The sequence below is a fragment of the Prionailurus bengalensis genome, chromosome A1 (assembly GCF_016509475.1).
Source record: "Prionailurus bengalensis isolate Pbe53 chromosome A1, Fcat_Pben_1.1_paternal_pri, whole genome shotgun sequence".
Lineage (NCBI taxonomy): Eukaryota > Metazoa > Chordata > Mammalia > Carnivora > Felidae > Prionailurus > Prionailurus bengalensis.
In genome coordinates, this window is record NC_057343.1 from 236,901,898 (window position 1) to 236,928,095 (window position 26,198).

At 54.6% G+C, this 26,198-nt stretch overlaps 1 protein-coding gene across 1 annotated transcript in view; it reads right to left on the minus strand.

Annotated features, from left to right (window-relative positions):
• Positions 1 to 23,516: 23,516 nt before the first annotated feature.
• ADAMTS16 (ADAM metallopeptidase with thrombospondin type 1 motif 16) overlaps positions 23,517 to 26,198 on the minus strand; it is a 160,419-nt gene continuing 157,737 nt past the window's right edge. Inside the window, exons 22-23 of the mRNA XM_043601460.1 lie at positions 25,103 to 25,250; positions 23,517 to 24,839 (exon numbers count right to left, since the gene is read on the minus strand). Of these exons, the coding sequence (XP_043457395.1) occupies positions 24,724 to 24,839; positions 25,103 to 25,250 (264 nt within the window). The 3' untranslated portion in view covers positions 23,517 to 24,723. The remainder of the gene's footprint in view (positions 24,840 to 25,102; positions 25,251 to 26,198) is intronic.

The window sequence follows — 26,198 nt, forward strand, 5'->3', positions numbered from 1 at the left end:
GGGAGGGGCCGCTGGACCCACTGTGGATGTCGGGCAGCTTGACCAGGTGGGCCCCACTGGGTGGGTCGTCATGATCATAGGAAGGAAAGGAATCTGAATTCCTTTGGGGAGAAAAACAGTGGACTAGTCAGTGATTCCATCTGGAGAGCATGGAGAGAAATGGGCAGCAAGACGGGGCGATTTGCCAACGCGCGGCCAAAACCGTGTGGTGCCACAGCAGCTGGGGAGCCCTGGGCAGTGAGCTCTCCTCTGTTGGTCTGCAGGAGTGGAGGGCATGATCCCCAGGGGAATGGCAGCAGGTCCTCCAGGCTGAAAGATCCCCCTGGGCCCCAGTTTGAGGTGAGTCACTGAAGGATGCTCAGGGACCCCAGAGGAGGAGGGTGACCAAGACATTCAAGGCTCCGTCGCCCGTCCCTCCCTTCGGCAACCAGCAGGCAGGGCAGGGGGTCAGGCCAGCACACAGATACTATTTACATGACTCCTCGGTGGGATGAAAGAGACTAAGACGTTTATAGCCCAGACAGACATATTTAGTGCTGATTTATAAATATCGTGTCAGCCTGGTGAGTCCATTCATCACTCGTCCTGACAATTGCCATGGCTTGTCGCTAGGATCTTAGAACAAAGTGCCTGAGAAAGTTTACAAGATCAGGGAATTGAATGGTGGGCACAAATAGAAAGAAAGAAAACCAACAAACCCTTGGAGGGCTGTGGGGTGCTCTGGACCGGTCATGTGGGCGGAGCATGTCCCCTGGCAACTCGAAAGGCCACCGCCAAGGAAAGCCTGGGAAGACTTGATTCTTCCTCGAAGATGCCAGGACACCTCGAAGACTCTCTCGCTCACGGATGCACGGGAGTCCGCTAGCATGTCCTTCTCTTCATCCTCACCGACCCCCCCCATCTGTCACCCTCCCCCCAAACCCTAGCGTTCACCCACTTAGGACACCCAGGGGCCGCAGGAGAGACTCCAGGTTGAAACGCGGTGTTCCTCACTCCCCTGCTTTCTGTGTGATGTGTTCCTCTTTCCAATTCCTGCCGAGTCCAGAACTGCCCTGGGCAGTGGTCCCTTCCTAATCATCTCACTGTCCGTTTTCTCCAGCTGCCCCTTCGGAGGCTGCAAGCCAGCTCACCAGGGTGACCAGGGGAACACGTGTGCGCCCCTGCGGGTAAGGGGCCATCGACACAGGAGAGTCAGCCCTCAGGCGCGGCTGATGGGAAGATTCCTTCCATCCTGGAGCCCGTGCTCCAAATTATCTCGCTGTATCAGCTTTTTTCCTCTACGAGGTTCTTGACAGATCTTTGGGCAATTGGGTGTCCATAGACGTTTGAAAAGAAAGGACCCGAGTCCCTAAAATTTTGTAGGAGGGATGGGCAGAGCATCTTGGAGAGAAGACATGGGCTGCTTTCTGGGACCATGGATAGAGATCCAGGACTGTAGGGAGCCCACCTGCTTTGCTGCTCCCCATGGTGGGATCCAGGAGGAGTCACCTCAGCTCCTTGGGTCTCAGGTGCCCACAGACAGAATAAGTGGGGTGACTTGCACACACTCTCCTTTTTATTAATGCTTTTATTGTATTTTTGAGAAAGAGAGAGAGAGACAGAGAATGTGAGCAGGGGTGGGGCAGAGAGCAAGGGGGGACAGAGAACCCCAAGCAGGGTCGGTGCTGACAGCCGAGAGCCTGATGCGGGGCTCGATCCCAGGAACCGTGAGATCACGACCTGAGCCACAGTCAGACGTTCAACCGACTGAGCCACCCAGGTGCTCTAGCACTATCCTTTTTAAGATGCACTGTGTGTTTCCAAAGACAGTGGTTTATTTTAACTTTAAATAAAGTCAATTGCTCTTTACAAAGTCAAATCGTTTACACCGAGCTGTTAATTCTCATTTTCTAAACGTATAATTTGTGTGTGTGCGTGTGTGTTTCTGGGCATGAATGTGTCTGTGTGTATGTATTTGTGTGTGTGTATGTGTCCGGGATGCATCTGTTTGTGTATATGTGTATGTGTGTGTACATCTGTGTACAGGGAGTACGTCTATTCATCCTGTTTTCACCCCGATCCCACCGGCAGTGACTTGCACAGCAGGATTTTACTGTAGACGTTTGAATGCCTGATCGCTGCTTAGGCAGCTGGGAGAAGGAAGAGTCGCGTGACCCGAGAGGGTAGGCTGTCTACACAGGCAGTGGGAGGCACCTAGGCTCTCGGGACAGGGACCGGTGGTCAGAGCCTCCTAGCTGGCACACAAGAGCCGCTGTTTAACTTCCAACAATACAGTTTGAGGAGGAAAATGACCAAGTGAGAAATGAGATGAAAACTTGGTGTTCTTCCAAAGCCGTGCTGTCCAGCTGCCACACCGCGTGCTGCGCCGGTCGGTTCCGCCTTTTATCCCGTTCAGTCGCGTAGGGAGGCCAGGCCCAGCCTTCCAGTGTGCTGGCCCCAAACCCTGGCGTCACCCTCGGCCCCTGTCTCAGCTCCCACCCACATCCCGTACCTCCGCAGGTCTCCTCGTTCACGCCTCCAGAATGTATCCAGGGATGGCCTCTCTCTCAGAACGTCCACCTCTACTCCTCCTATGACAGCCTCCACCTTCCCTTCCCTGCCTCCTTTATCACTCCTGCTCAGAGCAGCACGGAGGGTCTTACTAGCCGCGGCCCTTCTCACTCCTGGTCCTTCCCTCCTCCCCCTCTTGTTCAGATGTGACCACACAGGCCCACGAGGCCCCCAATATGGCGTACCCAACCACTGACCCAGCTCCCACCGTGCCTGCCTCCCCGCCTCCCTGACACGTCTCACCCTCCAAGCAGGACCCTGCTGTCCCCTCCGGCCGCTGTGCTCCTCTCTGGGTGCCTGGCCAGCTCCCTCCCTCCTTTCTGTCAGATCTCAAATGTCCCTAAACGGGGAGGCTCTCCCATAGGGCCACTGACCTTCCTCCCTCCCTCCTCCCGGCCTGCACCCAGCCTCCCTCCATATTTGCTGTTCATTTTTCTCCATAACACTTAGACCTTTGGCATTGTGTGTGTGTGTGTGTGTATTAGTTTGCTCGGGCTTCTGTAACAACACATCACCAAGTGACTTAAACTACAGGAGTTTATCGTCTCCTGCTTGCAGAGGCTGGAAGTCTGAGATCAAGGTGTGGGCTTGATCAGGGCTGGTTCCTTCAGGGGCTGTGAGGGCGGCTGGTCCGCTTCAGGCCTCCCTCCCGGCTTCTGGTGCTTTGCTGGCAATCTCTGGTGCTCGTGGCTTCTAGAAGAATCACTCCTATCTTTGCCTACACGTTCACGTGGCGTTCCCCCTGAGCACGTGTCTGTGTCCAAAACTCTCCTTTTTAGGAGCACGTCTTTTTTATCCAGCCCATCTTAATGACCTCGTTTTAATTTAGTGACTCTGTAGAGACCCTGTATCCACATAAGGTCACATTCTGAGGTCCGGGGGTGAGGGCTTCAACGTAGGAACCTGGGGAGACACAACTCAACCCATAACGGAACGTGTTTATAGTTGTCAGGTTACAATCTGCACCCCACCCCCACCCCCGCCGCTGCGCAAGGGCAACAGAAGCCCCAGGAAGGAGAGGAGTCTGTCAACCGCTACGCATTCCGCCCTGGAACAGAAGCGACGTCACGGTGGTGCACACTACACAGCCGTGGATCTCAGCGGCCATCATCCGGCCACTTCTGCCGGGACAGCCACCAACGCTCCAGGGGACTCTCTGGGCCACACGTAAGAAGATTTAGACCCAGACACTGTGATCCTGAAGAAGGAGGTTGAACAAGCACTACTCTCGGTTTTTTATGACTGTTAACGTACACATATTGGTTTCTCCCTCCTGGCGCCACCCCGGGCATCTCCGCAGCAGGGCTGCTGCCGATTGGACAGCGAGTTTCACAAGTGAGCATTTTATAATCCCAGAATCTGTGTGGGTGTGGCCATGACTGGCTACCTTGTTTTGACTCCGTTTCTTGATGATTCCAACAGCAGAGTCTCAGTGAATCTCAGGCTCTCTTGGTCTCATTATCCATTCTTTTTTTTTTTTAAGTTTATTTATTTATTTTAGGGCAGGGGAGGGAGAGAGAGAGAGAGCATGAGAGCAGGAAAGAGAGAGAATCCCAAGCAGACTCTACACCGTCAGCACAGAGCTGGACTCGGGGCTCGAACCCATGAACTGTGAGATCACGACCTGAGCCGAAACCAAGAGCCAGATGCTCAACCAGCTGAGCCACCCAGGCGCCCCGATCCATTCCTGAGCTGAATTGCGGTGCTGGAGCCCAGGTGGTGCATCTTCCTTCCCCCAGCATCTTAAATGATGGCACCTGCACATCTGCATACAAGCAGCTTCATCCAATCACAAAGCAATATACTTGCATCATTTGCATACAGTGCTGGAGCATCCAATCAGGCTGCAGTACCATAAGGCATTCCAGAAAGTACCTTCTCAGGAGATGGAGGTGAGACCGGAAACCTGATAGGGGATGTGCTGCTTCTTAGCGTACATTCGAAGAGAGAGATTACCAAAAAACCAGAAAAGCAAAAATTATAAAACAACTCAGAAGTCAGTCGTATCAGTCGTGTTAAAACTCCTAACCCTCAGTTCTTTCAAAAGGACTTTGGGGGCTCAGGTGCAGACTGAATTCTCTTCCAGCTACAAACAACAAGAACCTTAATCCAATCTGGTTTCATTCTTCATCTTAGATTGCTCTGTAAACAGTCATTATCAGGCAGAAGACGTTCCAGACAGGTTGAGGGTTTTTCCTTTTGGCAAACGTAAACAAATTTCCAAACCCAACAAAAACAAACGTGTATCTTCACACTTTGCAAACTCCATCAAGTTCGATAGTCATCGCCAGGTCACCAAAGATCAGCAAGTGATGAATTTCTTTGACACAGTTGATTCTGTAGAGGCAGTTTATAAACTGTAACTCCATTCTCGCTCCCCGATTTCCTTAGCAGAAAACCGATCATTCTGATGTGAGCAGGCATCGGCAAAACAAGGGTTTCACCCTTAACCACTTGTAGGCTCTGGGTAAATCATCAGTCTGCACAGAGGCAAGCGTAAAAGAGTTCCTAGAGAGACTGGCAAATGAGAGCGGGCATGGTTTACCAAGAGGCATTCATGAATGTTTTCTAAAAAATGAAAACTACGTGGGCCAAACAAAAGTTCTCTGTGCATGAAACGCGGTCCTGGAGCCAGCAGCCGGTGACGTCTGACATGTGCAGGCACACCGACCATTCATATATCACTTGTGGATACTGATCAATAAATAGATGTAAGATTTCGTGTCAGTTGCCAATGGGGGTCACTCTCTTACAGGAATACGTGCAGAACGACCCTTGGCAGGTCACGTGAGCTAACCAAGGGAAAGGTGTTCTCTCCTCTTTGGCTAAAGAGATGAAGTCTTTTGGTGGCTCGGGATGGTGATGCTGCCTTGGAAACAGGATGACACCTGTTTCCTTCAGCGGCCCCGGGTCTCTGCGCTTCTATTAAGTGTCCCCGCCTCTCCTGGAACCCATACTGGGGCAGGCGGTTCAGAGGCCACGGGCCAGAAAGATCCCTGAAGTCACCCCGTTTTATCGCCCACGGGGGCCCTTCTGGGGCACAAACCAGTGGAGCCCTCTGCAGGAGATCACCAGGGAGGCTCACACTCCTCTGTTGTGCAAGGCGAGGGGGCACAGGGGAGGGGCTGCTTCTAGAAAAGCAGCCCCGAGAAGAATGACTTTGGAGAGATGAACTTTTCTCTAGCACTGAGCATCTTACCAAGAATCTTCTAAGATTTTCCCCACGTTCCCACATCTGCTCCTGTCATTTCCCCCGCGCTGACTCCTTACTGGGATTCACAGAAATGGACCCCCTCAAAATATCAAGCAGAGTGCTTTGGGCCAAGATCACTCGGCCTGAGCACCGGCCATCTGTGCAAACACCACACCCGGCAGGCCAGGCTCACGGTAGCCGCTAAGTACGTGCTGGTGAGTCTGGTCATCTGTCTCCTGGGGCTCGTCCCCCACCCCCGTGCCGATGCCCTGAACTGAGAGCCCTCCGTGACGGCTTCCCTGGGCTGTTATGCCAAGTGGCGACAGCCTCGACTCCACGGCTGGAAGCCACACGCGTGTGTATTCCCTCACGATTCTGGAGGCACAAGTCTGAAGCCAGCGTCACGGGCTGAACGGCCGGCTTGGGCAGGACTTTAGGGAAGGGTCTGTCCCCTGCCTCTTCCAGCTTCTGGTGGCAGCAGGCGCTCCCTGGCGTGTGGCTGCATTACCCGAACCGCCCAGTCCAGCCTTACAAATCTCTGTGCTCACCATGGCCTCCTTCTGGGGCCAACCTCCCTCACTTCCCTCCAGGGAGGACACATGAGACTGATCACACACGTGCATGTAAGCCAGCCTCGCCTCCCCTTCTCGAGATCCCCAGGCGGGCACATCTGTGGTCTCCTGCCCCGTAGAAGATGATGCTCACAGGTCCTGGGGATCGGGGCCTGATGGCGTCCATCACCCAGCCTGTCCCCCCCCCCCCTCCCCGTCCAAACAGGAAGACATCCGGACTCCGGGGATGTGCATCCATCACTCATGAAGAAACAAGCGGACGGAGGCGGAACTGCTGAGCACAGCAGCCGGAGGATGCTTGAGCTACGAAAGGAAACTCAGCTCCGCCTAGACTGAGAATCATGGCCTCAGAGGGAGGGATGGCCTTTGGTGATGACCTGTGTCCCTGCCCACACCACTCTGGGCTGCAGCGGCTCTGACCGGGCAGCCGGGCGTGCACTAGTCACACGCTTCCGACCAGTCGTCCCAAGACCGTCCGATCCCACCGCGCCCTGCCTGCACCTTCCCTCTCCCCGCTGTCTCTCTCCCACCGCGGCGTGGACGTCCACCCTGTGCCGGGCGCGGTGTTTCTTCACCCGCTTTTGAGGCTCTGTGATCACACACATACGAATGTAGAGTCGTAGACCTTTCCAGCTTTCCGTTTGCCCTTGGGGCCAACCTTCTCCATCCCTGATGCTTTCAGCCTGGGAGCCCGCTCTGACGTCAGCAGCTGCCTGGCTGGGGATGATGCCCTGGTATGTTCCTGGCACGGCTTCCTTCCGCTTTTCGACTCGCAACTTCTATGCAACTTTCTGTTGTAAGTGTATCACGTGTTAACAGGATACAGCCAGGGCTTATATTATTTTATTGTTACATTATTTTATCTCGGGCAGCTTCTGTCTAGGTATAGAAGCTCTGTGTGTGTTAGGTGTTCATGTTTCTTAAACTATGTCATTCAAGTGAGTCCTTCATGATTTACTTCCAGCCTATTTGATATTAGGTGTTATATCCCTTGCAGCCCATTTGATATTATGCGTCACACACATAGGCCTTTAAGTTGATTCCATTTTTAAAAATTAAAAAACAATTTTTAATGTTTACTTATTTTTGAGAGAGAGAGAGAGAGAAAGAGAGAACAAGCGGGGGAAGGGCAGAGAGAGAGGGAGACACAGACTCGGAAGCAGGCTCCAGGCTCCGAGCTGTCCGCACAGCTCGGCTCAAAGTTGACGCGGGGCTCAAACTCACAAACTGCGAGATCATGACCTGAGCGGAAGTTGGATGCTCAACTGACTGAGCCACTCAGGCGCCCCATTTAAATAGGTGCTACATACTTTGTCCTTGTCCTTATTAACAATATGAATTAATACTCTCTGTGGGATCATAGGTCTAATGAAACACGTGTGTTCATGTGAACACACGTGTCCTACAGTAAGTATAGTAAAGTAAGTGTCTGAGAGTTGAAATAAAAGCAAAACGCCCATGCACTGCTCGAAATGTTCTAGAGGGCTTCCAGGATGCGTGCAGTCCTGTAAGAGGCCCTGCACATTTTAATAATCTATCATTTTTTGAAGTAAAGAATGGTGTTTTTACGTCAGCCAACTTAGATCGGCAAAGACTTGGGGACTCTTAACTGAATAAACACAGGCTGACACGATTAACAGCCACGGGCATCTGGGAAAAAGACAGTGAGCACAGAAAAGCAGGAAACGAGGCTGTGATGGGCACAGCGGGCGGGGGTCTGCCGAACACAGGACCCGAATTTTCGTTTTGTAACCAAATTCCGGGGACGGAAACATGAGGGTTTACTGGTTGCGGTACCCATAAAATAAAAAGGAGGCGAGATGTTCAGAGAGAGGATGTGCCAGTGATTGAAACATGAGGAAACGTCCCCGGAGCCCCGTGGAGGAGACACCGTGGGACGCCCCGCTGTGCCCTGAGAACTTGGCCCCAGAACATCCCCCGAGGAAACGCAGGAGGCCCGGGTACACCACGCAGGCCCTGGGCCTTGGCCTTTCCTGCCTGACACCACTGAAGCCAGGCGGGACGGGAGGGGACCCTTAGGACGGAGGGGCCACTCCACTGAAGGGAGCCTTCCAGAAATACTTCTTCTGTCAGCTGAGCCCTCGAGCGGAAGGAGCCTCTGAGTGGCAGAGAGCTCAAAGTTACCCTTGAAAGATAGCTGGGGTGTGGCCCCTCTGTTTCACGAAGGTCAGACTCAGGCTGGCCCTGTGCAGGTGGTGGGCCTGAGCAGAAGACCCCCCCAGGGGACAGCGGAGCCCCAGAGCCTGGCGACGCCCAGGGCACGGGGGACCCGAGGCCCGGGCCTCGTGGCCCCTGCTCTCTCTCTCCCTCCTGGGACCAGCCCTCACAGACGGCACGCTGTGGCCGTTGGCCACTCATTTTGAGGTTTCTCGTTCTGAAAAACGATACACGTGGTATGTGAATAAATCCTTCCCGGAAAAGATTTAAGCTGCACGGAGTTATCTGCCCAAAGTGCGGGAACTGCCCTTCACCGTTCCCTTAGCCTCCAGGGACAGCGACAACCCCTTGGCATCTTTCGCATACTAGGCATTGCACACTCACACACACACCATACACAACACATACGCACACACACCTGATGGGGTTTTGGAGTGGTCGGGGTTTGGAGCCGACCGCCAAGAAAGAATCCTTGAAGATGCCTTTGGTGCAAAAAAGGTGATTTGATGAAAGCAGGGGCCAGGAAAAGCTGCCGTGGGGGTGCGAAGAGTGGCTGGTTATTCACTGGGGAGCTGGGGAGGTGAAGCCCAAAGGGAGGCCTCCAGAAGGACTCTCCTATGCTACAGAGGGCTCCTAGGATCCCTGAGGCCCAGCTATTGCCAAGCTGAGGCCGTTTTCCCTCTAGTGAGGCATTAACATCAGGACATCGGACGGTAGGGGGTTCCTAGAGAAACGTTCTCCTCTGGATTTGCCTCAGGTATTTGCCAATGGGCTGCAGGTGATAAGGGAATTTAATCTTACCTGCCACTTCCTTCTGGCCTTTGTTGCCACATCACTATGGAGGGGAGGGTGATGTTGGGGCTCCAAGAAACTGAGTTTAGAGGTTTCTGGAGATCCGGCTATTGATAGGATTGCCTTTTTCTTGTCATTGGCTAAGGTGTTTGTAAATTGGGACACCCGGGTGGCTCAGTCCGTGAAGCGTCTGACTCTTGATTCGGCTCAGGTCATGATCCCAAGGTCATGGGATCAAATCCCATGTCGGCTTCCATGCTGGGCGTGGAGAGTGCTTAAGATTCTCTCTCTGTCCTTCCCCTACTTGCAAGGTCTCTCTCTCTCTCTCTGTCTCTCTCCCTCTCTCTCTCTCTCTCAAAACAAATAAATAATTTAAAAAATTATTTGGTAACAGTGGTGGGGAGAATGGACGGGTGGGTCACAGTGTGTGGAAGATGCCAGAATCTGGCTTCAACTGCCCCCGCCCCCCAGCACGGCCACAGAAGACCAAAGTGAACACGCTCCAGGAATCCCTGTGCATTAATGAGAAATTCCAGCCGCGAGGGGCATGTGATAAAATCTGTGAAAATGTGGGGCTTTGAGGATGCTGCCTGGGAAAGGGCTGTGCTTGGGTTTTTCCAGGGTGGGATGTGTGGGTTGAATGGGGTTTTTTTGTTTTATTTTTTCTTAATTTCCCGAGTACATAGGTATCAGCTGTGGGCCCCGGAGGGGAGTGATGGGAGCAGGGTCCGGCCTTCCCCCGCTCACTCAGGGCTCACAGGTGGCAATGCGGGCGGTTTCGGGGAGGCCACTTTGTGGAATTGGGCTGTGCTCTGTGTCTGGGAGAAAGGGAAGAACAGGTTGTTCTCAGCTGAGGGCTGAGGGCCTAGGACATTTGACACATTACGTACAGGGGGCTGGACCGTCTCCGTGAGCTCCTTGTTGCAGGAAGACAAAGCAGTCCGCCGATGTGTGCAGCTTGCATCGGAAGAAAGGGCCTTGAGGGGCCGAGAGGTGCACACGGGGTGATTCAAGGAGGACCCGACCAAAGGCCGACTGGTCCTTCTAAGGGGTTTCAAGTTTCTAGTGTTACGCGCGGCATAAAAATGACACCTGTGCTCTACTCTGAGCCTGAGAAGCACGCTGGAGGTCGCAGTCCAGCCACACGCTGGGAGAGGGCCAGTCACCAGGGTCATGTCGCGGTGCACACAGCCGCAGGTGGTGCTGTTGGAAAGAAGGGGACGAGGAGGACGTTGGTCTGCGGAACAGACAGAGGAAGGCAGAGGTCGGCAGAAGGCCTGGCCGGAACCAGCTCGGCGGAACAGCACGCGAGATGAAAAGGGCAAGAGCATCAGTGATGGGTCAGGACGAGACACGGGAGGCGTGAGCGGAGGTCTCCCTAAAACACACGGTGGAACTATTTCCTTGTGGCCGTAAGCACCGGTCCCCTCTATCACGCCAGGCGCTAATCTCTTAGGGTTGCTTAGAACATAATAAAATGAACTGACTCATGTTTTCAGTAATTCTTTTCCCCCTTTACTGGCCCTCCTTGAAAAGTGTAGATCATCAAAAAAAAAAAAAAAAGAAAGATTAAACTCCTGGAAGAAAACATACACATAAATCTCTATGACCTTGGCTTAGACATCTGTTTCTGAGACACGAGGCCAAAAGCAAAAACAAAAGAAAAAAAAAAGATACTCACTGGACTTTATAAAAATAAACTTGTTCTCAAAAAAAAACCCCACTCTCAAGAAAGTGATAAGACAACCCACAGAGCAGGAGAATGTATTCGCAAATCATATACCGACACCCACAACACATAAAGATAAGTAAATTCAATAATAACGATGTGGAGGGGCTCCTGGGTGGCTCAGTTGGTGGAGAGTCAAACGTCTGGTTTCGGCTCAGGTCACAATCTCAGGTTTCAGGAGTTCGAACCCCGCATCAGGCTCTGCGCTGACAGTGTGGAGCCTGCTTGGGATTCTCTCTCTCTCTCTCTCTCTCTCTCTCTCTCTCTCCCCTCTCAAAATAAACACATACACTTAAAAAAAACAGAAGTGGAGCCCTCCCAACTCGCTGGTGGGCACACAAAATGGTACAGCTTCTTCGGAAAACAGTTCGTCAGCTCCTCTATGTTAAACAAGGAATCTCCATAGGACCCAGCTATTCTAATCCTGGGTAAAAACGCAAGAGAAAGGAAAACATATGTCCATCCAAAAACTACGCACACTTGTTCATAGTAACAAAAAGTTAGAAGGAACTCAAGCCTCCACCTACTGAAGCATGGATCAACAAAATGTGGGCATTCTATGACCCGCAGTAACAAGGAATGAGGCCCCGGTACAGGCGAGAGCACGGCTGGAACCCGAAAGCATGCTCCGTGAAGGAAGCCAGCCGCAGGGCCATGCACTGTGTGAGTCCTTGGGTGGGAAAAGCCCAGAGCAGCCCTAGTCATCAAGACAGAGTGGCAGTTGGGCGTTGCCAGGGGCCCAAGCACCTGCTGATAGTGGGGAGTTTCTTCTGGAGACGGTGAGAATGTTCTGGCATGGGTCGTGGTGATGCTTGCACGGATCTGTGAATACACTAAAAACTACCAAAGAGTATACTCTAAAAGGATGAAATCTGGGGCCCCTGGGTGGCTCAGCGGGTGAAGCGTCCGACTTCGGCTCAGGTCACGATCTCGCGGTCTGTGAGTTCGAGCCCCACGTCGGGCTCTGTGCTGACAGCTCAGAGCCTGGAGCCTGTTTCGGATTCTGTGACTCCCTCTCTCTCTGCCCCTCCCCCTCTCATGTTCTGTCTCTCTCTCTCAACAATAAATAAATGTTAAAAAAAATTCAAAACAAAATAAAAGGATGAATTTTACAGTATGTGAATTATATCTTATGTATGTATGTATTTAGACTGAGCAGGGGAGGCTCCTCCCTCCCCCAGCACCCTTCCCCACTACAAATCACTTCCACAAGCCGGTCTGTATTTTCGCGATCGGTTCCTCCTGTTAATGCGGGGATTGTGGGCAGGTGTCCGGGTCCCTGTGCCATATTCCTCTCACTGGCCAGGTACTCCGTGGCAGAGTGACTCTGTGGTCCATCCATCCTTAATGATGCTCGGAGACGTCGAATTCAGTTTTCAGTTCTGCAGAAAGGCTGGCTTTCCTCGAAACAAACTCCCCAGTTGGCTTGAAGGGCTGAAGATGCCTGATGGGGGATTGAGGTGTCTGGGAGCACAGTGCCAGACCCCCCCCGGTGGGCGTCCGCGTCTGACGAACCTCCACGCAGACCCCAGGAAAGACGCCCGGGGAAGCGGCCCAGAGCGACACGGCTCCATCTGCAACCGATTCTGCAGACGCTTGGAGACAAATCCATCCGAATCCATGAAGAGAAAAAAGAGAGGCGAGGATGTCCTCGCAGCCGTCTGGGGACGTGAGGGAGGGCCCTGGCGTGTGAGAGCTGAGTGGAGGTAGGATGACTAATACGAAGAGGAAACAAAGATCTGGAGGCTTCCACAAACAGGGAGGCCCACTGGCCCTGGGGAGGGGGGGTGGGGAGGAGGTGGTGGGGGGGCCTGGGAAAAGTGTGCTCGTGTTCGGGCTCAGCTTTCCCCGGATCCCCTCATCACTAACGTCTAGCGCCTTGCCATGGCGCATCACGATACACCTTCCAGAAACGGATTGGCCGGTTAATGGCTTTCCTCAGTTATTTGCCTTTGAGCTCCTGGCCTCCTTAGCCAAGGATCTGGCTCTCTGGGGACCCACGCAGTTTTCTTCCAGCCGCAAATCTTCAGGAGAGAGGGGGGCCCCGAGACAGAGCTGCCAAGCCTAATCAACTCTACCACGAATTATCTGAATACAAATCGAACAGGCAAAATGAAGATGGTTTCGTAAATTTGGACTGTTTCGAGGCTCCGGGTGGACAGTCGGGATCAATCATAAAGTACAGGAATTAAAAAAGGAGGCCCCGCCCTAGAAATGGTTTACTACCTGTGAGAAAGGAAATCCAAGGGGTGGTAGTTTGCCTTTGAGCTCTGAACTCAACTCCGGGAAGTGGCTTACAGAGGTGCCCGGGACAAGGGAAGGGGAAGTTGGGCCAGTTTCTCCCAGGTCCTGGGTTTGCCAAATCCAGCAGGGACTGTGGGTGCATGGCCACACCCCAGGCTGTGTGAGAACTTCTCCTGCAGCTGAGATCTGTCAGTGGGAGCCGCAGCACGCAGAAACCCGGGCAGGGGACAAGGGCAGTGGTGCAGAAATTGGCAGTCGCAAACACGGTGGCCAGTGTCTGTGGCAGGTGGTGCCAGGCGGGCCCCGGGCAAACTTGGTGCTTCCTTGACTTCTTATAAAAGGGTGAGGACTATTAGGCCATTTTCTGAGAGACAGAGACAGAGAAAGAGAGAGCATGCATGAGCAGAGAAGAGGGGCAGAGAGAATCCCAAGCAGGATCCATGCCATCGGTGCAGAGCCCAACGTGAGGCTCAAACCCACAAAACCACGAGATCAGGACCTGAGCCAAAATCAAGATCAGATGCCTAACCAACTGAGTCACCCAGGTGCCCCTATTATTAGGCTCTTAATAGATGTTTCCATGAGGAGAGAGAAGTAACATTTACTCCCAACGTAAGTCTGTTGTGTAGGTGACCCTCCAGGCTGGGCTCGGCCGTCATGAACAACGCCGCCATGGATTGCTGGGCGTGTTTTTGTGTGAACAAGTTTTCACTCTTCTTGAATATATGCTAGAAGTGGAGTTGCTAAATTCTATGGTAATTTTATGTTTAACTCATTGAAGAATCTCCAAACTGTTTTCACAGCGGCTACAACACTTGACCTTCCCACCGGCAAGGGAACTAATTTTTGCACATCCTCACCAACAGGTGTTATTTTGTGTGTGTGTTTTATCGCAGCCAACCTAGAGAGTCTGAAGCACTATCTCTGCAACACTGCAGCGTTGATTTTCATTTCCCTAAAGACCACTGAGGATTAACATCTTTTCATGTGCCTATTGGCCGTTGGTATACTTTCTTTGGACTCTGCTCAATTCCTTTGCCGATTTTTAACTTGGGTGATTTGTGTTTTTATTGTTAACTAGTTAAGTGTTCTTTATTCATTCTGAATATTAGATAATGCAGATTTACATCTTCTAAGAGTTTTGTAGTTTTAGCTCTTGTATTTAGGTGTTTGAGTCAATTTTTGCACATGGTGTGAGGTTGGGGTCCAGCGTCATTCGTTCTCACATGCGTATCCACCATCCCGGAGCCATTTGTCCAGAAGACTGTTCCTTCCCCCATTGAATTGTCTTGGTTGAAATTTTCTTGTAAATAAAAAAATTGAGATCTATTATCTGAATTATTTTTCTTTCTAAAGTCAGAGTTTCATAAACTCATTTCTGGGTGGTTTTCACTGAACCTTCCTCTCTTAAAATTTTCATTGATTTTAATTGTCACGTTCAAAATTATTTGACAATAGATAGAACTGCTGAGTGTTTAAAAATTATGTGTCTGCTGTAAGGAAACATATTTCACGACCCTGTGTCTTTCTGCATGTGGTACCAATCCCAAAGTGCTCTGGCCTCCTGTTTAAGACTCCATCCCCATCTCTCCTTTAGGGGGAAGCCCTCCCAGGCCCTCTCTGTGCACCCACTGGCTTTTGGACTTGATGTTTTTCATGCTTCTATTACCAAAGTGTAATTACTTGTTTCTATTCCTGTTCTTCGCTGCCCTTTGCCTCCGAACAGGCGTCAGCTAAGCCCTCAGGTTGGAAATGGGCACCTGAGCTTAGACCAAACTTATGTTGGCGATGTTCTCTTAGCATGGCCCGACATGGCTCTCCCTGGGAAAACACCCCTACCCCCTGAGAGTCCTGGGAGTGTGTGGCATGTCCTCGTGTGTCACAGCTGACAGAGACCATGGCCGGCATTCAGTCTGGGATAAGGGCACTCACCGTTCCCCAATGGGCAGGACCACCATCCGTGGGCCAGAATTCTCCTCCCCTGATGTAGTGGTGCCTTCTTGGGGAAAACCCAACTTCTCCAGGAAAACTCATCATCAACTTAACAAAAAATTCCTGGGAATTTCCTTTACTACTTGTTGAGAAACCATGTAATCAACGCAGGAGAATCAGGATTCCAGGAGAAAAAGGGTCACATCGCCATCAGTGCAGCGAGGCCCTCCGTCCTCTGTGAGGTGCAGTCGCTCTTCGGACATATTTTCCAGATGCTCAGGGCAGTTGGTGGCTCATTCCGTCCTCAGTAGTTTCTCTGCTTCCAGAAATTTCCTCTCCAGCTTTCTCGCTGGTGCTCCTTACTCTTTCCTTGGTCCTTTGCACGTTGGAAGGAGGGCTTCCTTTGAGGATGGACCTCTGGTTTTGCCCTCATGTCCTTCCCAAGCCCCACAACTCAGCTTCCTGACTGGGCAGCCTTCCCTCAGTGGCTGCTGACGTCTCAGCTTGTCCTGGAGCCACTTCCAGCCCCGCCTCCAGCCACACCGGACTTGTGAGACAGGTGCCTTCCCACCGCCCCCTCCTCCCCCGTTCCAGCCATGCACCCAGCCCAAGTGCATGCTTCACACGGTGACATGCGCTTCTGACATGTTGCTTCCTTTGCTCCTCTTGTGGCCTCAGCCTTTGTCCCTTCCTCCCAGAGCCCGGAATGTTCCACCTATGGTGCCAAGTGGCTCCTCTTGTTGCCTTCACCCAAACCCAATGCCTGCACCACAGTGTCATTCGTATACCCTTTCATGTGAGATGCTCACTGCTTCACACCCGAGAAACTTCTTTCCCTAATAATTGGAAAGCGGCTCAGGACAGGGGTGGATCACATGCTTACACTAGTTCCTCAAACAGCAGCCCGTGCACTACACACAGACGGCTAGTGATGAACGGGATTGAAAGAACGGATCTACATGCTTACTCAATGTCTGGTATCTTTATCCTTTGTGATTCTGGGGACAACCTTGTCTAATCTCATGGTGTTACGGGATATCTGAGGCTCAACTATCTCAACTGTCCTAGGATGGGTAGAACCGGGTGAGAGAGGAAATCAGAGAGAAGGAGGAACTGAGGCTATTCCTGGGGTGAAAAGTCTCTTGGGCTTTGTGAGCCTAGAAGCCGGAGGCTTTGTGGTCCTGGCATGGAGGACAGACTGCTGATCCCCAGAGTGATGCATGCGCACTCACCGCTGGCCCCTGAGCTCTGTGATTTGAGAACATCCACAAAGAACATCTCCTGTGATCTGAACCAGGATGGGGGATCCTGGCAAAGCCAGGGAAGTGGGTTTTCTTTACGTACAGCTCCACGTCAGGAAAGGTGCATATCTGGTGTCCCTTTGCCACGCCTGCCCCTCACGGAGCCCCAGTTAGGAAGACATGATGGTTGAGCAGGAGAAAAGGAAGGTGTCTCCAGTGGTTAGCTGTGTTTTCTTTTGTCAGAAGATAGCAACTGAGAGGCGACTCAAAGAGATCGGTGATATGTAGGGGCGCCTGGAGGGCTCCGTCGGTTCAGCGTCTGACTTTGGCTCAGGTCATATCTCATGGTCTGTGAGTTCGAGCCCCACGTCGGGCTCTGTGCTGACCGCTCGGAGCCTGGAGCCTGCTTCGGATCCTGGGTCTCCCTCTCTCTCTGCCCCTTCTCCACTCACGCTCTGCCTCTCTCTCTGTCAAAAATAAATAAACATTAAAAAAAAAGAGAGAGATCTGTGATATGTGGACAAAGATGACTTTTCCAAGTGATGAGTCACCAGCACTGAGCCGTGGCCACTCTGTCAGAGCCATGTCCTGCCCTTTGTAGGGCTTCATGTTACAAAGTGTTTCATATTTTTCACATATTTACTTTACAGGAGGAAGCCAGACCCCGCCCCTGGCTTCCCCCATTCATGCCCTTCCCGCTCCCTTCTGCTTCCATGGGTCTGTTCACAGATCTATAACCTGGGCAGATTTCAAATAATCTTTATTAAATACTCAGTATTTGTTAGCCACTTGTATTTGTTTTTTAAGTTTCTTTCTTTCTTTCTTTCTTTCTTTCTTTCTTTCTGTCTTTCTTTTTTTCTTTTGGTGGGGGGGGGGGGAGAATGAGAGGAAGAGAGAATCCCAAGCAGGTTCCACACTGTCCACCCAGAGCCTGATGTCGGGCTCGATCTCATGACAGAGGGGCAGGCTGAAAGCACCACGGTGGTGAGGTGGATGCTGGCCCCAGCTCCGGCCGGGGCCACCACTCAGGGTCCTGCCTCCATGTGGGAGCAAGAGGCCGCCACGGCCTGACCTTCTCTTCCTCTTCTGACGAGGACCTCAGTCTTACGGGATTAAGGCCTCATCCTAGGACCTCATTTAACCTGAATCCCCTCCTCACGGGGCCCATTTCCAAACACGGCCACATGGGGGGGGTGGTTAGGACTTTAACATATGAATCTGGGGGGACACGGTTCCGTCCACAGCTTGCAGCATGCTGGGGGAGAGAGTGGTCCAGGGTCCTGGGAGTGGCCTTGAAGGGGACAGAAGAATGACACAGTACAGCACATTCCACAGCTGCTGAGCTCACTTGAAAATGAGAGACAGTTAAAGCTGAACAAATATTTGGTCCGTTTCCCCTCAGGCTTGAGCCTAAGCATAACGATGGGATATTTAGGTGCCCCGGCTCCGGAAGACAGAGACCTACCTGCCCACATCCGTACCTGTAGGAGGCGCCCTCCAGGGCAGGCAGCTCTGTGGCCCCCGGAGCCCCGACGGGAAGGCATGGCTTTCTGTGTGAAGTAACTCAGGGGCCGGGGGCACTCCACACCGCGGATCGTGTGCTGAAATGAGTCAGGGCATGTGGCGCTCCGGGGAGATCATGGACACGGGGTGGCATCCACAGGGGCCCGAGCTCCTGCCGGGGCCCGGCACCCACTCGCCTCGTAGCCACAGGACGCATGGGTGCTGTTGAGTCTCCGTCCAGACCGCAGATGAAAACTCACAATCTGCAGACTCAGCAGGAACCCTCTGGGGTTTTCAGCCCCCAGCTGGGGAGTCAGCCGTCGGGACCAGCCATCCAAACCCCCGAGGCCAGAAGAAGAAATCACAGTCACGGTGAGTCACAGGCCGGAAGCTGACGCAGGCGGGACCCCAGGAGCTCTGCCCAGGCCGGTGACCATGGGTGGCCGTAGGGTGAGTGTGGCAGGCACTTGGGCTGGGGTACGGCTCCTGCTGAGGACCTGGGACAGAAGGACCCTCAGTGCTGCCTCTGGGCTCCTCCCTTAGGAGGTGAGCAGGTAGCCCTGGACCCCCAGCTCTGGGGTCCCCGCCCGGCCCCCGGGAGAACTCCAGGGGGCCCTGCTCTGCCCCCCACTTGGAGTCTGGGAGTATCTGAGCATACGTGTAAGGATTTCGCCAGGCATCGCCACGATGATCCTTCCAAACTCCCCAGGGCCCTCTTCTAATGCAGGAGCACTTCCCTCCCTTCCAGCCAGATGACACGGGCCTCGGTCCTGTTCTCAGGGCTGACTCACGACCTCCACTGAAGGATCGGTTTAATCGTAAGTGAAGTGGAAAGGCCAGCGCCTTAGAATTTCTGAGAAACCTGAAAAATCGAATGACTTTTTTTTTTTTTTATGGATAATAAACCCAACCGCCAGAGAGGTGAAATGGCTTGCTCAAGGTCACACTGGGGGTCTTTGCTTCTAGGGCAAAGAGTCACCCCTGAGGGCAACTCCGCTCCATCCTGTGTGTCTGCTCACCTGAGGAGAAGCTTCAGGCTGGGCAGGTCGAGGCCGCTGTTCCCGCTGCGAGCCGCAGGCTTCCCTCTTTGGCTTTAAGACAGGTGTCCAGACTCCGGGGCAGGTGGACGATCACAGAGCAACAGAGGAAAAGGGCAGGCGATGCTGACCCGCCAGTTGGCCCGGGCACCGGCCTTCCGGGACCTGCCCGCCCGCCTGCCGCCCAGGTGAGGCTGTCGGCGCCGACCCGGCTTTCGGCTCGAGGTAAGACCACGTTCCAGAATGGCTGCCTCTCCCCCCACCAGGCACCCAGGCTGCCCACGCCCAAGGGAACCAGCGTTGACGCATCTGAGCGTCCGGCACCGGGGGAGGCCACCCCTGACAAGGCAGGTTTTACTACGCTGCAAATTGCTCGTGTCTTCGGGAAGATGCCCTTTTAAAGGGCAGGATCCTGTACGGGGGAAGGGGCTGGTGAATTCCGTGGGTGACAGTGACATCTGGGACCCGGCAGAGGGAACGAGAGCCTCTAAGAACACTCTCTAAGGACCACCCGGGTGGCTCAGTCTAGTAAGTGTCTGGCTCTTGGTTTCAGCTCAGGTCATGATCTTGAAGTTGGTGAGTTCGAGCCCCACGTTGGGCTCCACACTGTCAGTGTGGAGCCTGCTTGGGGTTCTCTGACTCCCTCTGTCTCTGCCCCTCCTACGTGCCCACACTCTTTCTCTCAAAATGAATACATAAACTTAAAAGAAAAAGAATGCTCTTTAACTTCTACGGATAAAAAATACATGTAGAAAACAGACTGATTACTTTTCATGTTTCAAACGGAATTTGCTGAAATTAATGATATTCGATGTCGGGGCTGCTTTCTATTTGACCTTCAACCTCAGTCTCTTCCTACGATGTTTTCTTGTAAAGGATTTTGCAAACATTGCCGAATGAGGTGCTTTCTCTTATGTCTACGTGACAGCCGCCTTCCTTCCCGAGATAAAAGTCTGAAAAGCCAGGACGGAAGGAGAGGGCTCTCGAGGGGCCGGGAGTCTATCCCGCGGCCCCGAGGGGCTCAGCGGCCGGACGGGCGCTCCCTCCCGGACTTAGGGTCGGACACCATTCCTGGTCGCCACCAGCCTTAAGGCGGCGGCCCACGCTTTTCTAGATTCCGGCTACAAGCGAGATTGCACAGCATCTGTCTTTCTCTGACTCGTGGCATGTAGCCTAACGCCCTCCAGCTGATCCACGTGGTTCCAAATAGTGGGATTCCCTTCTTTCTCATGGCTCAGAGTATTCCCTCGTACGTGTAGACACCTCGTCTTTGTCCGCTCGCTCACCCATCCGTGGGCGCTTAGGTTGTTCACACCCCCCGGCTGCCGGGGATGGTGTTGCAATGAACACGGGTGTGCAGGTATCTTTCCGAGATCTTGTCCGCATTTTCCTTGGGCAAACAAACACCCAGAAGTGGAGAGACTGGGTCGTGTGGTGGATCTATTTTGAGACAACGGTGGTTGCCGGATCCCGGGGGCGGGGGAAGAGGGACATGTTTGAGGGCACACACTGGCAACCGCGAGATGATGAAGTCCTGGGGACCCAGCCCACGGCACAGCGAACCCAGTGACCTCGACACAGCACTCCGGCACGCGAGGGAAGGGGCGAGAGGCTCTGCGTCGGGAGGGCCAAGCCCCACGCTGGCATCGGTGAAGGCCGTGGGTGGGAAGCCAGGAGGGAGCACACGGAACCCCAGAGGGCGGGGGTTGGCGGACGGGGCCTGGGTCGGTGAGGTGGGGGCCAGGCTGGCCTCCTTCGCCCGAGGAGAGCAGATTCGGCGAGGCCTCCGCGCTGGTCCGTGGAGGGGCAGCCTCGTGACCACGAGAGACTGTCGTCTGCAAAGGTGAGCAACACGCAGACTATTCGGGGAGCGTCCCCGGAAGGTGCAGGCACAGGGCCGGGGTGCTGGGGAGGCTCACTTCACCGTGCAGCCTCCCTGCAGACTCTCCTAGCTGGGGCTGCCGAGCTGGGTGGGGGAATGTCTTCATCTGCAGGAGTGCTGGGAGAGTCAGGTGGTGACAGGCGGAGAGGACACGGCCTGGGTGACCGCTGTGCACCTGGCTTATCTGCCTGGGGCGCTCCCAACATGGCGGCCTTGCTCCCCCTGGAATTCCTGGGGCGGCGTTCAGTCCCAGGCGTGTGGCTCCCGGGGCATGGTGACGGGGTCACCCCTAGGTGTGGTTCAGCCTCCGGTTCAGCTCCTGAGAGGTGAGCCCAGTGCAGAAAAGGTTCTCTGTGGCTCCATCATGACCTCTGCTGCGAGCTGGGGTACAAGCAAGAGAAAGGCCACCACAGCCACTGGGAGAGGGGACTCCCGGTGTCCTCAAAGCAGACGACACAGCTGCATGTCAGCGTCTAGCTGGCCGGTGCGTTCCCCAGCTTCTCGCGAGGTCCCTGTGACTCCCGTCAGCCCAATCTTTGGTCACATCCACTCTCGCCCCAGGGATTCGTCAGCAGCTGGGTCAACGAGACCTCCAGGGTCCAGAACCCAGAGTGAGGAGGCCCCTCAGCTGTGGTTTCCAGGATCAGCTCTTCCTCACTCAGCCCTCAGTGTGGCCCCTAGAAAGGGTGGCAGTGAGTGATGGGCATCTGGGGACCCACTCATGCCTAGAATTTGGACATTTCCTATGAGGGCTCATTGGGGGGGATCTTTCCCTCTGCACGGATTCTGACTTCATCCCCACGGGACCTGTGAACTCTGCACCGAGAACTCTCTTCCAGCTCCAAGTACGGAGATTATATTGGGAACAGACATTTTCAGGAGGAGCTAAGTCAGGTTGCTGAGAAAAATCCCACGCCCGTCACTCCTAAGGAGAGACTGTCCATCGGCTAGAATTTTCCAGGGCACTGGGGTGGGGGGTGGGTAGAGCAGGGTTCCAGACACGGAGTTGAAGATTCCAGTCCCTGTATGCGTCTCCTGCGTCTGGGAGGCTCCCAGAGCTCCCAGCGGCAGACATAGGTGCATTGACCTACAGCCCGCCATGGCCGGCACGGGACGGATGGGGGGCTTCACAGGGGGCAGGCTGTGTGTGACGGGGAAGTCGGCGTATCCCCCCACGGTGGGGGGCCAAGTGGGGTTTCGCACACACAGCGCCCACCTCTCTGCTTGGCATGAGCAATGCTAAATAAATGTCAAGGCACATACCCCCTGCACCATTTTTTGCTAAAATGGTGCTGATGAAGGTTCTGGTCAGGGACTAACACAGGCGAAGCTGGGAAGCGCCCTAACCCCTTCCAGGGCACGTGTGAGGCCAGGCTGGGGGACAGACCCAGAGCAGGACATGCCCAGGTTGACGGCTGCCCCCCTCTGGTCGGTCCTACCTCTTCGCTTGCTCACCGGCGCCGATCTCCCCCTCCCCTGCCCATCCCTGTCCTTGCGACACATCGCTTTGATATTTCCCAATGGGACGTGAAGTCCTGGAAGGCGAAGCCACGTCCGCCCATTTTCGCACCCTGCACCTGTCCAGTGAAGGGTTACTGAAAACAGTAGGAGGGTTACTAGGAATCTGTTTGAAGGACACAGGTTTGGGGAGCGGCCCCATTGCCTTGGTGGGTCAGGGAGATTCCTGACGCTCGAATAAGCTGTCCGAGGCCCGCAGGACCCCAGCTCGGCGTCCTCTGGCTGTGGCACCAGCCAAAACCATACACATTTGCAATCCCGACTTCCTGTCTGTAGAACGGGTTTACGATTACTTCCCACACGGGTGGGCTCGTGTGCCAGCCGAGACGGTATAGGTTTGCTGTGTTACATCGGCAGCTGGGGCTGTCTGCGAGCGGGGCCGGTTCCGGGAGCGAGCGGGGCCAGCCACGCCAGGAAATGCGCTTCTGACAGCGGACGTTCCGGGGTGCCCCATCAGGGCTGGTCTATCCCAGGCCCGGGGGGAGTGGTGTGCTGGTTAATTTCACACAGCGACTCGACTGAGCTACGGTTCCCACCCGTTTGGTCAAACGCGAGACTTGGTGTTGCGACGAAGATAGATTTCACAGGTGATTAACATTTAACGGCGAAATCAGTAGGCTCTGAGTGATCCAGATGGAGCCTCCGTAACGTAGGTGGGCCTCACCCAATCAGTTGAAGGGCATAAGAACAAAGAGGGGGGTTTCCCTGAGCAGAAGGAATTCGGCCTCAAGACTGCGACTCTGCCTGCATTCCCACCTTCTGCCCTGCAAACTTTGGCTTTGCCAGCGCCCCCCATAATCATCAGGGAGCCAATTCCCTAACATAAAGCTCTCTTCTCTTCCTGTATAACACCTGTCGTTTCTGTTTCCCTAGAGACCGCTGCCTAATAAAGCAGGGAACACAGGGTCAAGGGTTACCCTTGAACGGACTGGGGCACCGCCCGCCCCCACAGTGGCCACCTCCATCACCAGTCACCTGCCGTCTTCCCCAGAGCCTCCTCAGTGAGGGGCACTATGAGACCAGCTTCAGCACGTTCTGTTGGATTCCAGGGCCCCAGCTCTCTGTCCCTGGACCAGTTCCCCGCCTCCGTGCCAGCCCGGGGATCTCAGGTGCAAAACTCGTGAGGAATCGTGAGCAGGTCAGAAGCAAGTGGTACAATATAAAATTTATTATAAAACTTCAGCAAATATAAATATCTCGGTGCCCATTCCGAATGGAGCTACAGCCTAGGAAAAGAGAACAGAAAGCGGCACCAGCAGCGGGCAGGGTGTCGGGGGCCTGCTGTGCAGCTTTCATCCGGAAATGCTGGCCTTCTCTCCAATCGGTCTTGCAAAACCACCGCAACTCACGGAAAGAAGTTTAAAAACAGCACGACACGCAGAAACGAGACCTGGGGTTCTGAGGTGTGCATGTCAGCTGACGTCTGTCCGGGCAGGACCAACCACAACCTCATCAGTACAGCGGGGTTTGGGTGTCACGGGTCACCAGGCGGCTCTGGTAGAACCTGGAATTAATTCTATTGCTTTGGGAGAGAAACGCAGGAAGTAATGAGTTGAACAGAAAAACACTCCCTTGTAAATACCTGGGAAGGACAGAACAGAGGCTACAGAAGTCCTCTCCTCCAGCTCAGGAGTCTGAAAGGGAGGGAAGCACCTTAGCACGATTTCATGTCTCCTGTTTCCGGGGCAAAGTCTGTGATGGGGACACAGAGTCGGGAGCCCGGCCCCTCCCCGGCAGGGCGGCACCCCTCGGAGGCGACACCCAGCTCTCGTCCCAGCAGCAGGTCCCAGCAAAGAGAAGCTCGCTGCTGGGGCAGGCCGAGGCGGCCCTGGGGACACCGCCCAGGAGCTGTCCCCGCCAGCTGCTTCTCCAGAGGGAGGTCAGTTGTTCCAGACCTTGGGAAGGGGCCTCCTCGGCCGGAGGGAGGCCGGCATACCTCGGGGCAGAATTTCTTCACTTATTCCTAATTCCACGGCCTTCTTTTTCCAAAGCACCTCACATTTAGCGTTTACCAAGTTCAGCTCCTTCTGTCTTTTTGACCTGATTCAGCTGGAGCACGAGGGGGACTGAGCATCACTGAGGGTCTGCAGCGTGGGCCTCCTGCCTGCCTCCATGCTTCAACCGAAAACTTGTGTGCACGTGTGCCCATGCCTGCATTCAGACCCACGATGTGCACACACACACACACACGCGTGCGTGCGTGCACACACACTCTGTCCCGACAGATGGCTGCACACAGTTCTCCCAGCTTCGATCTCCTCTGGCCGAGTTCCGATGCACAGCGCGCAGCTGACGGGGGCTGAAGACGCAGCACCCCTCGCGTTCTCCGCCCTGGAAGGGGCCCCCCGGGCCTCACAGGTTGGACGCAGAGCAGGTCTTGCAGCACCGCTCACCATAGAACTGGTGGCTGCACATCCCCTGCCGGGGCGCCAGGGGGCACCAGGGGAAGTGGTCTCGGCAGGCGCGGTCTGAAAAGCAGCGGATGCCGCATTAGCTGGTGTCCCGGGGCAGGGGGAGGGGAGGGGGTGTCCACGGGTGCTGAAGCTGCTGAGGGCATCCCTGCAGGGGACACTCACCGTGAGCCGTTTTGGGGCAAATGGGAGGCGGGCATGGGAAGCGGGGAATGGCATAGCAGGTACCCCACGTCTCAGGCCCACTGGGAACCGCTCCGGAAACCTGACAGCACCACCCCCGAAAAGCCAGGGCCAAGCCGAGGGGCCCGGACACTCACCTTTCTTCTCTGCGATGGGGCAGAAGTGGGTGTTGCAGGCCAGGGAGGCTGCGGGCTTCTGGTGCATGAAGCAGCCTGGGGCCGGCCGGCCACCCGCCAGGCACTGCACGGCCCTCGTCTGCACGCCACCCCCACAGCTGGCCGTGCACTGCGGGAAACAGGTGCACGGCAGTCACCCACGGCCGTGGTGCCGGGCCACCCTCCCTTCCAGGCTTCCCCCTGCACCCAGATCCCCGGCGACTGTGGGGGGCTGAGCAGATTCTGGATTAACCCCAGGTGTGGACACAGGGGACAAGGATCTGGAGCTCTAAAACGGCCTTGAGCTGTGCATGGTCTTAGAACACAAGGAAACTGGTGCCTATCTGGGGGTACCAGGAGGTCCCCGGGGCCTGCCCAGGTGACGGGTCAGGCATCAGAAACAGTTGCCCTACACGGACTGCAATCACCAAGGCACCTTTTCTGGGGCTCTTTCCTGGGAAAAACTTGACAAGCCAACTACCCCAGAGGCTTGAGAAAACCAAGCCCAAATTCCCGGACTCTGGATGCCTGCTTGGAAGCGGTGGACCAGTAGCCCGGATTCAAGGGCATCCTCCTGAGGGCGTTGCTCTGAAACACGTAGGCCCTGCCACCCGAAGGCAACCGAGCACAACAGAGTCAGGAGGAGCCTCGTGTTGGGCTCGCTCTTCACCAGCCGGCCGGACGCATACCCCACCGACTACGAGAGCGGGTCCATCTGAGCTCAACCGGGCGCAAGAAATCAGGGGATGGGCGACCAGGGGGACAGAGCAACCAACGCCAGCAGCAGCACGTCCGTCCAAAAGGAGAGCTGTCTGATGTCTCGCCTGAATTATGTAGATTGTGCTCAAACAAGGCTCCTGGTTCAAAAGTGTCCAGAAAGTAGCCGACGAAGGAGCACCTACAAGAAGACGGGGTCAGATGACACCGGGGATGCCTGGGGTGGGCGAGCCAGATGGTTGCTGGGAAATGCAAGGACAGATCCGTGCAGCACCGGGGCGCCCACGACACGGGCTGCTGCCCGAAACGCACGAGACTGCAGGCCGGGAGCCGTTCAAGTCAGCGAGCCCCGGGGCTGGTT